Source organism: Pelophylax lessonae (genome assembly GCF_965119305.1).
Source record: "Pelophylax lessonae genome assembly, chromosome: 9".
NCBI lineage: Eukaryota > Metazoa > Chordata > Amphibia > Anura > Ranidae > Pelophylax > Pelophylax lessonae.
This window is the reverse complement of record NC_138776.1, coordinates 244,428,423-244,445,828: the sequence shown is the minus strand read 5'-3', so window position 1 is coordinate 244,445,828 and position 17,406 is coordinate 244,428,423. Positions and strand designations below refer to the sequence as shown.

The 17,406-nt window shown below is 39.0% G+C and overlaps 1 protein-coding gene and 1 long non-coding RNA gene across 2 annotated transcripts in view; both read left to right on the top strand.

The window, feature by feature from the left end:
• The window catches only part of LOC309563035, a 268,455-nt gene that overhangs the window by 19,621 nt on the left and 231,428 nt on the right, over window positions 1-17,406 (top strand). The gene's annotated exons all lie outside the window — the stretch shown is intronic.
• LOC309563352 (membrane-spanning 4-domains subfamily A member 5-like) overlaps window positions 1-17,406 on the top strand; it is a gene marked incomplete at its 3' end in the record, with an annotated part of 58,864 nt that overhangs the window by 33,362 nt on the left and 8,096 nt on the right. The window contains exons 6-8 of the mRNA XM_082267746.1: window positions 108-128; window positions 4,801-4,821; window positions 16,980-17,108. Of these exons, the coding sequence (XP_082123872.1) occupies window positions 108-128; window positions 4,801-4,821; window positions 16,980-17,108 (171 nt within the window). The remainder of the gene's footprint in view (window positions 1-107; window positions 129-4,800; window positions 4,822-16,979; window positions 17,109-17,406) is intronic.

Below are 17,406 nucleotides of genomic sequence, written 5' to 3'. Positions count from 1 at the left end.
CTTCTATGTAGTCTTGTTTATCTAAAATCACAATTCCTCCCCCTTTGTCCGCTGGTCCTTATTACAATATTTTTCTTTTTTTCTAATGCCTCTATATTTTGTTGTAGCTTCTTGCTACCAGGGACAGGGTGAGTCGAAATATTTTCAATGTCCTGATGTACCAACAATTTGAAAACCTCTAAACATTGATTATTGCTAGGTTTCGGGTTAAACGTGGATTTATTTTTTTAAAATACTGTGCGTGACTCCTGTGGGTGGTGGTGTGGTAATTTCTTTGGTGTCATTTTTGTTAGCGTAAAACTTTTTGATATTCAGAGTTCTTACAAATTTGTGCACATCAATGTATGCTTGAAATTTGTTAATGTTTTTAGGAGGGGGCAAATTTTAATCCTAAATCAAGTATACGGAGTTCTCATCATTAAAAGTTTCTTTGCTCAGGTTATAAATTCCTGCTCCTAGTTGTTCCTTTTTCTTTTGTTTTTTCCCCCCTCTGCATCCTCTTTTCTTTCTGGGTTTTGTGGGTAGGGAGGTGGATTGTAAAATGGCGGTGGACCCTGTTGGTATCCCCTGGGTCTCCAATAATATGGGTTGCCCCTTGGGGGGCCCCAATACGACCCTCTGCCTCTGTTGCCTCTCCATGGTGGTCTCCCTTGTCCCCTGTTCCAAAAATCCCACTCGATATGGGGGTTGATGTTGATACCCTTGATAGTACTGAGGTGGGGGTCTTCTCCCTCTAGGTGATGGGGTATATTGGTTTAAAGATTCGTATCTGTTTTGTGTATCTACATTATACTGTGGTGAATCCGTCTCGTGTTGTGGCGTTTGATTGGCATATGACGTACTGGCTACTGGAGTTTGTGTTGGGAAAGGAGAGAAAATATTCTCTCTTTCTGGTGAGGAGTCTCTGGAGGGAATGTGCTCATCCTCCAGTAACTCCTGCCATTTATATATATTTCCTGCTTTATAGTCATTTAGGTCTCTCTGGAATTTTTTAATTTTTTTCCTTTGTGTATCCTTATCTAGTTTGGAAATGAATTCTTGTGTGCTTTTCATTTTCTCTTTATAATCATTTGTATTTACATGCGGCTGTAAGGCTTCTTTCAGGTTAAGGATCTTACTTTCCAACATTTTAAGTTTGCTTTTTCGTCTGATTAATATTAAATCTAACAATTTTTGCTCACATGTATTAAAGAAGGTATACCAGTTTTCATTCAAATCTTTATTATCTAGACCATCATTGGGACCCAAGTCCCAACGTAGTCTTCTGGGTGTCATTCCTTCTTTTATATACTGTTCAAGTGTGGTGATATCCCACCACACTCTTACCTGCTTATCTAACGTGTGTTTTAACGTTTTGAAGTTTTGCCCCATATCAAAGGATGAGGGGTTACCGGAAAATATTTCTTCAGTATTAATTTTCCTTTTGCTTATAAAATCAAAAAGTTCCATAGCTGCTGAGGTTGAAGTTTTTACAGTGAAGTGAAAAAACTGAAAGTATTGGGACTGTGGACCTCGCGCTTATGGGGTGTGTGGTGTAATCCAATTAAGTGTTTATAGCTGCCTGCTGCAATGAAAGTGCTAGTGCTTTAAATGAGTGAAGGTCAGTGGTTGCAGCGCTGCTATTTTAAATATATATAAATAAGTGTTCATAAAACAATTTTAGAAAATGGTGATTAAACCATTCATGTAAATCATTAGTAAAGTGCTATTCAGTGCAATTATTGTGCAAAATACAAAGAATAAATAAAAATAAAATTGCAGATATTACAATGTAAACTTCAAAAATGTAAACTGAGTGTGAATAGTCCATAAAACAGTTCTTTGCAGTAACAGGAGTAAGATACTTGATCTTGCAACTTCGGGGTCTCCCCCTTAGGGTATCTACTTACCACTATGTGGTGTTTTTAGAGCAGATTGTAGTAAAGTGAGCTGTTGTTGTTCCTTGCAAAGCTGTTTGGACTGTGTTGGAAGCGATCCTTCTTCTTTAAGCGGTATTCTCAGGTGTCCTCATGAAATAAAGAATGGCTGGACATAGTGAGGACCGTTTAAACTGTGAATTTATTAGGTTAAAAATACAGTAGAATACTCACAAACATACAACATGATAAAGCCTATAAGTGCCTAAGTTAGGTGCGGTGGTGTATCGCTCCTCAGCGTTCTCCTTTCCGACCTGAAGTCACGTGGCTGCCTCTCGGCCAATGGCTATACGCGTTTCGCTGTGAACACAGCGTCATCTGTAGCTGGCTAATTCAAGGTGCCATCTGTGTTATATAGCCGCACTGAGCCATCCTTCCGGTGTATTGAATATTTGGATACTACTTGTTACATTTGATGATATCTTGATTTGCTGGTGTTATGACTCCGATACAATGTATCTTATGTTGATCTATTCTGATTATGTGTTGTATCTTTGCCTTTCTAAATTACTACTTCTCTTACGATAACGATACCAGGTGTATGCTAAATGAATAAATAATTCTAATTGTTGAGTCGGCCCCTAGTGGACTTCCTGGGTAACTGCTACGACAGATTGTGTTGTAGTCATACACATTCCAATTTGTGTCCAATCTAAATTACTATCTCTCTTATGTAACCAGGTGTGTGCTAAATAAATGAATAAGTATTCTAGTTGTTGAGTCGGCCCCTAGTGGACTTCCTGGGTAACTGCTGCCACAGATTGTGTTGTAGCCATACACATTCCAATTTATGTCTAATTGTTAATCAATAAAGTGCTGCAATCTTTTGGTAAATAAATAAATAACAAGTTGGAACAACTAGGTAGTTAGATATAAGTTAATAACAAATAAAATAAATTAACTAAATATAGAAAAATATTAAAAGTCATTTATAAAAAATTAAAAATTAAAAATTAAAAAATTAAAAATCATTTATAAAACAATTAATGTCTATTTCTACGTTTAAACCCTTCGGTGTCATACTTCCTAATTTGTGTATCCACCATGTTTCGTTCTGTGAGATAGCTCTTGTCATATGTGTGCCCCTCCAATGTTTGACAATAGTGTCTATTCCACAGAATTTCAACTTGCTTGGGTCTTTGTTGTGGCAGATGCGGAAATGGTTGGACAAACTGTGCTTTTGGAATCCATTTTTTATATTTTTGATGTGTTCTCTTAATCTGATGCGAAGTTCTCTTGTTGTGCGTCCCACGTACTGGAGACCGCATTCACATTCTAATAAGTACGTAACATGTGTGGTTCTACAAGTAATAAATTTGTCAATTTTGAATTGTTGCCCAGTAACTGTGGATTGGAATTGTGTTTCCTTTCTTCGCTTATTGTTTGTCCTACATGTGCGACATATAACGCAGTCGCCACATCTATAATAACCTTTTTGGTCTAAAAATGTATTTAGTTTTTTAGGAGGGTCTGGTATATTTCTTGCCAGTTTGTCCTTCAAAATAGGAGGTCTCCTATAAATAAAATGTGGTTTTTTTGGTAAAATCTTGCTGAAGGTTGGATCTCTCAATAAAATAGGCCAGTGTGTTTTAAAAATGTTTTCCAACTGTTTGTATTGTTTGTTAAACTCTGTGCAAAAAGCCATTTGGTAGGATTTTTCCGTTTTTGGTTTTGGTTTTAAGAGTTCCTTTCTATCAGTTTCTAAAACTTTGCGTTGAATCTGCTGTAAAGTTGCTGGTTTATACCCTTTATCCTTGAATCTTTTAATCAGTATCTCAGACTGTATCAGATAGTCTTGCTCTGACTTACAGTTACGTTTAATCCTAAGCAGTTGTCCTTTCGGTACTGCTGATAACCATTTGGGATGATGGTTGCTATTTGTTGGAATGTAGCTGTTCCTATCAGTGCTTTTAAAAAATGTTTTTGTAGCCATTTGATTCCCTGTTTTAAAAATAGTTAGATCTAAATAATTTATCTCTGATTGGTTTATGGTGGCTGTGAACGAAATTTGATATTTATTGTTATTCATACGTTCTATGTACTCTGCAAGAGATTCTTTAGATCCTTCCCAAATTATTAAAATATCATCTATGTAGCGTTTGAAACCACGTAGCTGTGGGTGGGGGTTCCTAAAAATATATTCCATTTCCCACTTACTCATAAAAATATTGGCTACTGTGGGTGCGTACTTAGCCCCCATCGCTACGCCTTTGATTTGTTTAAAAAAGTACTTATTGTGCCAAAAGTAGTTATTGCACATTGCCAATTCTAAAACATCTAGGATAAAATCAATTTGTGCTGGGGGTAAGGATTTATCTTCTTGCAGAGCCCATTTTACTGCTGTCAGAGCGTCTTTTTGCTTAATATTAGTATATAGTGAATTCACATCCACACTGGCTAAAATAGTGTTATCAGTTATGCTCAGGCTTTCAATAAAATTGATTGCATCTTTGCTGTCCTTGAGGTATGATGTAGTTTTTTGTGCAAGGGGCTGTAAATGGTAATCTATATATTCTCCAACTCTTGCGAATATGGATTCGATTCCATTTATGATCGGACGTCCTGGCGGTTTGGTCAATCTTTTGTGAATTTTTGGTACTTGATAAATAATGGGCATTTTGGGAGCCTCAGGTACTAAATATTTTAATTCTTTTTTGTTGAGTATGTCATCTTTATAAGCTTTTTTTGTTTTTTTGACCAACTTGGCTTTCAATTTATTCAGTGGGTTGCTCTTTAATTTAATATAAGTTTCACTGTCATGAACAATGCGATCCAACTCTTCTATGTAGTCTTGTTTATCTAAAATCACAATTCCTCCCCCTTTGTCCGCTGGTCTTATTACAATATTTTTCTTTTTTTCTAATGCCTCTATATTTTGTTGTAGCTTCTTGCTACCAGGGACAGGGTGAGTCGAAATATTTTCAATGTCCTGTTGTACCAACAATTTGAAAACCTCTAAACATTGATTATTGCTAGGTTTCGGGTTAAACGTGGATTTATTTTTTAAAATACTGTGCGTGACTCCTGTGGGTGGTGGTGTGGTAATTTCTTTGGTGTCATTTTTGTTAGCGTAAAACTTTTTGATATTCAGAGTTCTTACAAATTTGTGCACATCAATGTATGCTTGAAATTTGTTAATGTTTTTAGGAGGGGCAAATTTTAATCCTAAATCAAGTATACGGAGTTCCTCATCATTAAAAGTTAGCAGGGTCCACCGCCATTTTACAATCCACCTCCCTACCCACAAAACCCAGAAAGAAAAGAGGATGCAGAGGGGGGAAAAAACAAAAGAAAAAGGAACAACTAGGAGCAGGAATTTATAACCTGAGCAAAGAAACTTTTAATGATGAGGAACTCCGTATACTTGATTTAGGATTAAAATTTGCCCCTCCTAAAAACATTAACAAATTTCAAGCATACATTGATGTGCACAAATTTGTAAGAACTCTGAATATCAAAAAGTTTTACGCTAACAAAAATGACACCAAAGAAATTACCACACCACCACCCACAGGAGTCACGCACAGTATTTTAAAAAATAAATCCACGTTTAACCCGAAACCTAGCAATAATCAATGTTTAGAGGTTTTCAAATTGTTGGTACAACAGGACATTGAAAATATTTCGACTCACCCTGTCCCTGGTAGCAAGAAGCTACAACAAAATATAGAGGCATTAGAAAAAAAGAAAAATATTGTAATAAGACCAGCGGACAAAGGGGGAGGAATTGTGATTTTAGATAAACAAGACTACATAGAAGAGTTGGATCGCATTGTTCATGACAGTGAAACTTATATTAAATTAAAGAGCAACCCACTGAATAAATTGAAAGCCAAGTTGGTCAAAAAAACAAAAAAAGCTTATAAAGATGACATACTCAACAAAAAAGAATTAAAATATTTAGTACCTGAGGCTCCCAAAATGCCCATTATTTATCAAGTACCAAAAATTCACAAAAGATTGACCAAACCGCCAGGACGTCCGATCATAAATGGAATCGAATCCATATTCGCAAGAGTTGGAGAATATATAGATTACCATTTACAGCCCCTTGCACAAAAAACTACATCATACCTCAAGGACAGCAAAGATGCAATCAATTTTATTGAAAGCCTGAGCATAACTGATAACACTATTTTAGCCAGTGTGGATGTGAATTCACTATATACTAATATTAAGCAAAAAGACGCTCTGACAGCAGTAAAATGGGCTCTGCAAGAAGATAAATCCTTACCCCCAGCACAAATTGATTTTATCCTAGATGTTTTAGAATTGGCAATGTGCAATAACTACTTTTGGCACAATAAGTACTTTTTTAAACAAATCAAAGGCGTAGCGATGGGGGCTAAGTACGCACCCACAGTAGCCAATATTTTTATGAGTAAGTGGGAAATGGAATATATTTTTAGGAACCCCCACCCACAGCTACGTGGTTTCAAACGCTACATAGATGATATTTTAATAATTTGGGAAGGATCTAAAGAATCTCTTGCAGAGTACATAGAACGTATGAATAACAATAAATATCAAATTTCGTTCACAGCCACCATAAACCAATCAGAGATAAATTATTTAGATCTAACTATTTTTAAAACAGGGAATCAAATGGCTACAAAAACATTTTTTAAAAGCACTGATAGGAACAGCTACATTCCAACAAATAGCAACCATCATCCCAAATGGTTATCAGCAGTACCGAAAGGACAACTGCTTAGGATTAAACGTAACTGTAAGTCAGAGCAAGACTATCTGATACAGTCTGAGATACTGATTAAAAGATTCAAGGATAAAGGGTATAAACCAGCAACTTTACAGCAGATTCAACGCAAAGTTTTAGAAACTGATAGAAAGGAACTCTTAAAACCAAAACCAAAAACGGAAAAATCCTACCAAATGGCTTTTTGCACAGAGTTTAACAAACAATACAAACAGTTGGAAAACATTTTTAAAACACACTGGCCTATTTTATTGAGAGATCCAACCTTCAGCAAGATTTTACCAAAAAAACCACATTTTATTTATAGGAGACCTCCTATTTTGAAGGACAAACTGGCAAGAAATATACCAGACCCTCCTAAAAAACTAAATACATTTTTAGACCAAAAAGGTTATTATAGATGTGGCGACTGCGTTATATGTCGCACATGTAGGACAAACAATAAGCGAAGAAAGGAAACACAATTCCAATCCACAGTTACTGGGCAACAATTCAAAATTGACAAATTTATTACTTGTAGAACCACACATGTTACGTACTTATTAGAATGTGAATGCGGTCTCCAGTACGTGGGACGCACAACAAGAGAACTTCGCATCAGATTAAGAGAACACATCAAAAATATAAAAAATGGATTCCAAAAGCACAGTTTGTCCAACCATTTCCGCATCTGCCACAACAAAGACCCAAGCAAGTTGAAATTCTGTGGAATAGACACTATTGTCAAACATTGGAGGGGCACACATATGACAAGAGCTATCTCACAGAACGAAACATGGTGGATACACAAATTAGGAAGTATGACACCGAAGGGTTTAAACGTAGAAATAGACATTAATTGTTTTATAAATGATTTTTAATTTTTTAATTTTTAATTTTTAATTTTTTATAAATGACTTTTAATATTTTTCTATATTTAGTTAATTTATTTTATTTGTTATTAACTTATATCTAACTACCTAGTTGTTCCAACTTGTTATTTATTTATTTACCAAAAGATTGCAGCACTTTATTGATTAACAATTAGACATAAATTGGAATGTGTATGGCTACAACACAATCTGTGGCAGCAGTTACCCAGGAAGTCCACTAGGGGCCGACTCAACAACTAGAATACTTATTCATTTATTTAGCACACACCTGGTTACATAAGAGAGATAGTAATTTAGATTGGACACAAATTGGAATGTGTATGACTACAACACAATCTGTCGTAGCAGTTACCCAGGAAGTCCACTAGGGGCCGACTCAACAATTAGAATTATTTATTCATTTAGCATACACCTGGTATCGTTATCGTAAGAGAAGTAGTAATTTAGAAAGGCAAAGATACAACACATAATCAGAATAGATCAACATAAGATACATTGTATCGGAGTCATAACACCAGCAAATCAAGATATCATCAAATGTAACAAGTAGTATCCAAATATTCAATACACCGGAAGGATGGCTCAGTGCGGCTATATAACACAGATGGCACCTTGAATTAGCCAGCTACAGATGACGCTGTGTTCACAGCGAAACGCGTATAGCCATTGGCCGAGAGGCAGCCACGTGACTTCAGGTCGGAAAGGAGAACGCTGAGGAGCGATACACCACCGCACCTAACTTAGGCACTTATAGGCTTTATCATGTTGTATGTTTGTGAGTATTCTACTGTATTTTTAACCTAATAAATTCACAGTTTAAACGGTCCTCACTATGTCCAGCCATTCTTTATTTCATGAGGACACCTGAGAATACCGCTTAAAGAAGAAGGATCGCTTCCAACACAGTCCAAACAGCTTTGCAAGGAACAACAACAGCTCACTTTACTACAATCTGCTCTAAAAACACCACATAGTGGTAAGTAGATACCCTAAGGGGGAGACCCCGAAGTTGCAAGATCAAGTATCTTACTCCTGTTACTGCAAAGAACTGTTTTATGGACTATTCACACTCAGTTTACATTTTTGAAGTTTACATTGTAATATCTGCAATTTTATTTTTATTTATTCTTTGTATTTTGCACAATAATTGCACTGAATAGCACTTTACTAATGATTTACATGAATGGTTTAATCACCATTTTCTAAAATTGTTTTATGAACACTTATTTATATATATTTAAAATAGCAGCGCTGCAACCACTGACCTTCACTCATTTAAAGCACTAGCACTTTCATTGCAGCAGGCAGCTATAAACACTTAATTGGATTACACCACACACCCCATAAGCGCGAGGTCCACAGTCCCAATACTTTCAGTTTTTTCACTTCACTGTAAAAACTTCAACCTCAGCAGCTATGGAACTTTTTGATTTTATAAGCAAAAGGAAAATTAATACTGAAGAAATATTTTCCGGTAACCCCTCATCCTTTGATATGGGGCAAAACTTCAAAACGTTAAAACACACGTTAGATAAGCAGGTAAGAGTGTGGTGGGATATCACCACACTTGAACAGTATATAAAAGAAGGAATGACACCCAGAAGACTACGTTGGGACTTGGGTCCCAATGATGGTCTAGATAATAAAGATTTGAATGAAAACTGGTATACCTTCTTTAATACATGTGAGCAAAAATTGTTAGATTTAATATTAATCAGACGAAAAAGCAAACTTAAAATGTTGGAAAGTAAGATCCTTAACCTGAAAGAAGCCTTACAGCCGCATGTAAATACAAATGATTATAAAGAGAAAATGAAAAGCACACAAGAATTCATTTCCAAACTAGATAAGGATACACAAAGGAAAAAAATTAAAAAATTCCAGAGAGACCTAAATGACTATAAAGCAGGAAATATATATAAATGGCAGGAGTTACTGGAGGATGAGCACATTCCCTCCAGAGACTCCTCACCAGAAAGAGAGAATATTTTCTCTCCTTTCCCAACACAAACTCCAGTAGCCAGTACGTCATATGCCAATCAAACGCCACAACACGAGACGGATTCACCACAGTATAATGTAGATACACAAAACAGATACGAATCTTTAAACCAATATACCCCATCACCTAGAGGGAGAAGACCCCCACCTCAGTACTATCAAGGGTATCAACATCAACCCCCATATCGAGGGGATTTTTGGAACAGGGGACAAGGGAGACCACCATGGAGAGGCAACAGAGGCAGAGGGTCGTATTGGGGCCCCCCAAGGGGCAACCCATATTATTGGAGACCCAGGGGATACCAACAGGGTCCACCGCCATTTTACAATCCACCTCCCTACCCACAAAACCCAGAAAGAAAAGAGGATGCAGAGGGGGGAAAAAACAAAAGAAAAAGGAACAACTAGGAGCAGGAATTTATAACCTGAGCAAAGAAACTTTTAATGATGAGGAACTCCGTATACTTGATTTAGGATTAAAATTTGCCCCTCCTAAAAACATTAACAAATTTCAAGCATACATTGATGTGCACAAATTTGTAAGAACTCTGAATATCAAAAAGTTTTACGCTAACAAAAATGACACCAAAGAAATTACCACACCACCACCCACAGGAGTCACGCACAGTATTTTAAAAAATAAATCCACGTTTAACCCGAAACCTAGCAATAATCAATGTTTAGAGGTTTTCAAATTGTTGGTACAACAGGACATTGAAAATATTTCGACTCACCCTGTCCCTGGTAGCAAGAAGCTACAACAAAATATAGAGGCATTAGAAAAAAAGAAAAATATTGTAATAAGACCAGCGGACAAAGGGGGAGGAATTGTGATTTTAGATAAACAAGACTACATAGAAGAGTTGGATCGCATTGTTCATGACAGTGAAACTTATATTAAATTAAAGAGCAACCCACTGAATAAATTGAAAGCCAAGTTGGTCAAAAAAACAAAAAAAGCTTATAAAGATGACATACTCAACAAAAAAGAATTAAAATATTTAGTACCTGAGGCTCCCAAAATGCCCATTATTTATCAAGTACCAAAAATTCACAAAAGATTGACCAAACCGCCAGGACGTCCGATCATAAATGGAATCGAATCCATATTCGCAAGAGTTGGAGAATATATAGATTACCATTTACAGCCCCTTGCACAAAAAACTACATCATACCTCAAGGACAGCAAAGATGCAATCAATTTTATTGAAAGCCTGAGCATAACTGATAACACTATTTTAGCCAGTGTGGATGTGAATTCACTATATACTAATATTAAGCAAAAAGACGCTCTGACAGCAGTAAAATGGGCTCTGCAAGAAGATAAATCCTTACCCCCAGCACAAATTGATTTTATCCTAGATGTTTTAGAATTGGCAATGTGCAATAACTACTTTTGGCACAATAAGTACTTTTTTAAACAAATCAAAGGCGTAGCGATGGGGGCTAAGTACGCACCCACAGTAGCCAATATTTTTATGAGTAAGTGGGAAATGGAATATATTTTTAGGAACCCCCACCCACAGCTACGTGGTTTCAAACACTACATAGATGATATTTTAATAATTTGGGAAGGATCTAAAGAATCTCTTGCAGAGTACATAGAACGTATGAATAACAATAAATATCAAATTTCGTTCACAGCCACCATAAACCAATCAGAGATAAATTATTTAGATCTAACTATTTTTAAAACAGGGAATCAAATGGCTACAAAAACATTTTTTAAAAGCACTGATAGGAACAGCTACATTCCAACAAATAGCAACCATCATCCCAAATGGTTATCAGCAGTACCGAAAGGACAACTGCTTAGGATTAAACGTAACTGTAAGTCAGAGCAAGACTATCTGATACAGTCTGAGATACTGATTAAAAGATTCAAGGATAAAGGGTATAAACCAGCAACTTTACAGCAGATTCAACGCAAAGTTTTAGAAACTGATAGAAAGGAACTCTTAAAACCAAAACCAAAAACGGAAAAATCCTACCAAATGGCTTTTTGCACAGAGTTTAACAAACAATACAAACAGTTGGAAAACATTTTTAAAACACACTGGCCTATTTTATTGAGAGATCCAACCTTCAGCAAGATTTTACCAAAAAAACCACATTTTATTTATAGGAGACCTCCTATTTTGAAGGACAAACTGGCAAGAAATATACCAGACCCTCCTAAAAAACTAAATACATTTTTAGACCAAAAAGGTTATTATAGATGTGGCGACTGCGTTATATGTCGCACATGTAGGACAAACAATAAGCGAAGAAAGGAAACACAATTCCAATCCACAGTTACTGGGCAACAATTCAAAATTGACAAATTTATTACTTGTAGAACCACACATGTTACGTACTTATTAGAATGTGAATGCGGTCTCCAGTACGTGGGACGCACAACAAGAGAACTTCGCATCAGATTAAGAGAACACATCAAAAATATAAAAAATGGATTCCAAAAGCACAGTTTGTCCAACCATTTCCGCATCTGCCACAACAAAGACCCAAGCAAGTTGAAATTCTGTGGAATAGACACTATTGTCAAACATTGGAGGGGCACACATATGACAAGAGCTATCTCACAGAACGAAACATGGTGGATACACAAATTAGGAAGTATGACACCGAAGGGTTTAAACGTAGAAATAGACATTAATTGTTTTATAAATGATTTTTAATTTTTTAATTTTTAATTTTTAATTTTTTATAAATGACTTTTAATATTTTTCTATATTTAGTTAATTTATTTTATTTGTTATTAACTTATATCTAACTACCTAGTTGTTCCAACTTGTTATTTATTTATTTACCAAAAGATTGCAGCACTTTATTGATTAACAATTAGACATAAATTGGAATGTGTATGGCTACAACACAATCTGTGGCAGCAGTTACCCAGGAAGTCCACTAGGGGCCGACTCAACAACTAGAATACTTATTCATTTATTTAGCACACACCTGGTTACATAAGAGAGATAGTAATTTAGATTGGACACAAATTGGAATGTGTATGACTACAACACAATCTGTCGTAGCAGTTACCCAGGAAGTCCACTAGGGGCCGACTCAACAATTAGAATTATTTATTCATTTAGCATACACCTGGTATCGTTATCGTAAGAGAAGTAGTAATTTAGAAAGGCAAAGATACAACACATAATCAGAATAGATCAACATAAGATACATTGTATCGGAGTCATAACACCAGCAAATCAAGATATCATCAAATGTAACAAGTAGTATCCAAATATTCAATACACCGGAAGGATGGCTCAGTGCGGCTATATAACACAGATGGCACCTTGAATTAGCCAGCTACAGATGACGCTGTGTTCACAGCGAAACGCGTATAGCCATTGGCCGAGAGGCAGCCACGTGACTTCAGGTCGGAAAGGAGAACGCTGAGGAGCGATACACCACCGCACCTAACTTAGGCACTTATAGGCTTTATCATGTTGTATGTTTGTGAGTATTCTACTGTATTTTTAACCTAATAAATTCACAGTTTAAACGGTCCTCACTATGTCCAGCCATTCTTTATTTCATGAGGACACCTGAGAATACCGCTTAAAGAAGAAGGATCGCTTCCAACACAGTCCAAACAGCTTTGCAAGGAACAACAACAGCTCACTTTACTACAATCTGCTCTAAAAACACCACATAGTGGTAAGTAGATACCCTAAGGGGGAGACCCCGAAGTTGCAAGATCAAGTATCTTACTCCTGTTACTGCAAAGAACTGTTTTATGGACTATTCACACTCAGTTTACATTTTTGAAGTTTACATTGTAATATCTGCAATTTTATTTTTATTTATTCTTTGTATTTTGCACAATAATTGCACTGAATAGCACTTTACTAATGATTTACATGAATGGTTTAATCACCATTTTCTAAAATTGTTTTATGAACACTTATTTATATATATTTAAAATAGCAGCGCTGCAACCACTGACCTTCACTCATGGTGAGGAGGGGTCTGCCTGAATGCATCCACCAACATGCTGGCCATGAGTCCAGTGTGGCCATTTATTGTGCATCGATGACGTCACCGGACCCGATACCCGATCGTGCATTCACTGAGGGTAAAGCGCATGCACTTTGTCATACCTGGAAGCCTAATCGATCGGGCAAAGCAGGCATTCTCGAGCATTAGAAGGAACAGCACACAATTTAATTTCTAGCGCTTTATTTCCTCTGTCCCTCACCTGAAGAAGCGGTAAACCACAAAACATGTAGAGATAAGATGGCCTATACATAGTCATCTTCTCTGGAGTAGCTTCACAGGTAGAAGTGACCCCATCACTGGGGGTGTAGCAACCGTCAAGAGATATATCTCTGTATACATTGAAATTTTATGACCTATTTAAACTGATGTGTCATTGAGAAAATTTATGCAATGGTTTTCAGCTTGTTTCCATGTTCTCTGAGACTTGATTTGTTGCCTCTGCCTATCCATGTATGACTTGACCTCCCCCTGGACTTCACCTCCACCATCTGCCTTACCTCTGCTCATCTGGTTATCCTTGACCTTAGCCTGATTACCAGACTTGTCTTTGCCTACTGATTCTGTACTGCTTTGCATGGCTATTACGAACCTTGGTCTGCTTCATGGACTTGCCCTGCCTACTGATAGTGATCGACAAACATCGGCCGAGGCAGTTCGCGAACGTCAGCCGCAAATTTTCTCAAAAGTCCGCGAACCGCGAGTTCGCGGCGGGCCCCATTGACTTTAATGGGAGGTGAACTTTAAAAACCTTTAGGTCATATTTGCAGCCACAAAAGACGTACTAGCTGTGCACAAATAGTCCCAGCACATGGACAATGTCATAACAGAATTATTGCAATTGAAAAAGTTGCCCTAAATTTTTATTTTTTTTTCTTACAGCAAAAAAGATATATATTTTTTTCATAAATCAGCCAGAACTGACAGCAGCCGGTAAATACATTGTCTAATACATATAGGGTCCATTCACACATCTGTAAAATGTGTCCGCATCCATTCCACAATTTGGCGGAACCTTTACAGACCCATTGTTTTTCATTTCCAGTCTGAAAAATTTGGTATTCACAGGATAAAGAAGTAAGTGTCGGCCATTCCAGGCCCCAAAAATTAGCCCACATGCATTTACCTGACAGCTAAGAACGTAGTATTCTGTGGCTGAAGGTACATTAGGCATTCACATGATACAGAAGTAAGTGTCGGCCATAAAAGGCCCCAAAAATTAGCCCACATGGGTTTAACTGACAGCAAAGAACTTTGTTTTTGATGGTTAGAGGTACAGTAGGAGTTCACAGTATACAGAAGTACATGTCGGCCTGTATAGGCCACGGAACGCATGCCGGGTGGTTTCCTCGGTTTTCGCTCACTGGACATCCTGTAGTATACAGATTATTTTGCTTCTTGTTTCTATCACATATTACTGTATGGTATTTAATTTAGTGTTTACATATTGAGGGTTGCTCTGGCCCTAGAGCTCGGCTCCTTTGCTGTGTCTAGTTCTACTCCCCACTTAGGCCTACACCCTAGAGGGTTCTTCTCCCTTACTTGGGTGTCTCTATTGTTTTTTGTTATCTTTCCCCCTCCCACACTCAGTGGGTATTCTCCTTCCCCTTCCTTTTTCATGTCTACTGCGCATACCACACCACAATCCCTTTGTACTTACCTACTGCCCACTTCCTACTCGCCTCCCTCCCTGTCCTTTCCTCCCCTCCTTTCACATCTCCTTCTGCCCTCCCCTTCTCCTTGCTTCCACACTTCTGCTCTTTTTCTCCCGTTATGAATCCCGTGCGGGTGTCCACCTGGAATGCCAGGGGGCTCAATGTACCCGAAAAGAGACGGATGCTCATGGGTAACCTGAGGCGCTCCCGTTCTGACATCGCCTTCATACAGGAGACCCACTTTCGAACCGGGGGTCTGCCCTTCCTCCAAAACCGGTTCATCCCCACTGCATACCACGCTACCAATGTCGCTTCTAAGTCCAAGGGTGTATCCATCCTTCTCTCAAGTAATATCCCTTGGTCCCTACTTGCTTAACGGGCGGACTCACGCGGGCGGTTCCTCTTCCTTAAAGGACGTATTGGGGGACGGATGGTCACGCTTGCTAATGTATATGTACCTAACTCCCATCAGGATACATTCCTGAGGAAAACTCTGACGTCCCTGATGGACTTTGCAGAGGGTCGCTTGATTCTGGGGGGCAATTGGAACCTTCCCTTGGACCCGTCGGCTGACATGTCCTCTGGGGATTCCTCGGTCCCCCGGGGGACCCGGACACAAGTCGCTAAATTACTCAGGGAGCTCCAACTAGTGGATGCGTGGCGCATACTGCATGCTGGAGAACGAGACTACACCTACTTCTCCCATCCTCATAACGTGTATTCCCGTATCGATTCCTTCTTGGTCCCTCACCGACTTCTCCCTTTGGTAGTGCATATTGATATTGGTTCCATCACATGGTCGGACCATGCATCGGTCCTTATGGAGGTGAGACTTGGGGGAGCTGGCCGTGAGTCGGATTGGCACTGGAGGCTGAATGAGAGCTTGCTGCAAGACACGGAGGTGTCGGCAGATGTCTCCCAACAGCTACAGACCTATTTCCAATTGAATGATACCCCTGACAGTGATCCAGGGGTAGTCTAGGAGGCTCATAAGGCCGTCATTCGGGGGGTCCTGATTGCCCATGGTGCGCGGGTGAAGAGGGACAGAGAGAAGCAACTGACCAAACTCCTGGGAGACATAGCCCCTCTGGAGGGACACCACAAGCGGCATTTAGATGCCTCAGTTGGTGCTGAGCTGACTGGGCTGCAGAACCAGGTAGCTGAACTCTTGAAATACCGCGCTAAAGTGGCTCTCTGACGTTGCAAACGGATCCACTACGAGTCCGGCGATAAGTGCGGGCGAGTTTTGACCAGGGCCCTTAGAGATCAGCAAGCCTCTTCCTATGTCCCCTATGTCGCGGGTGTGGATGGCTATAAACTGCATCTCCCCAGGGAAATATCCCAAAGGTTCGGGGACTTCTACTCGGCTCTCTACCACTTACCCCAGAGCCCTTCTCATGCTTAGACCGTCACATCATATCTTGACTCGGTCAGTCTTCCGCGATTCCCGTCGCCGGAGAGGGATGCTATGGAGGAATCTTTTATGATGGAGGAGCTCTCAGTGGCCCTTAAATCAGCGAAAAGGGGCAAAGCCCCTGGTCCCGATGGCCTGACGGTACTGTACTACCAACAGCTGCAATCCCACCTTCTCCCTCATATGCTTAAAGTGTTCAATGCGATTGGTCAATCCTCAACGTTCCATGCCGACTCTTTACTGGCCCATATATCGGTCATCCCTAAAGAGGGGAAAGCTCCCGCAGCGTGGGGGAGCTACAGACCGATCTCGTTATTGAATGCCGATCTTAAGTTTTTTACCAAAATGTTGGCATCTATGCTGCAACCTCTCCTCCCAGACCTTGTTCACCTTGACCAGGTAGGGTTTATCTCCACCAGGGAGGCCAGGGACAACACCACCAAAGTCCTGAACCTGATCCACCTGGCCAGGACCACTCGCACTCAGACCGTCTTCTTGAGCACAGATGCCGAGAAGGCTTTCGATCAGGTAAGCTGGATATTTATGTTTGAGGTGTTGAGACGTTACGGTGTTGGTCCTCACATGTTGGCCTGGATTACAAGTATCTACTCTTGCCCCAGAGCGATGGTTAAGGCGAATGGGGTGTTCTCTAAACCTTTCAAGATTTACAATGGCACCAGACAGGGTTGCCCCCTCTCGCCCCTCCTCTTTGCCCTTTCCCTGGAGCCCTTCCTCTCCAAAATACGTTTGAATATTGATATCTCCGGGGTACCTGTGGGCTCCACCCCCTATAAAATCTCGGCATGCGCTGATGATCTTCTTTTTT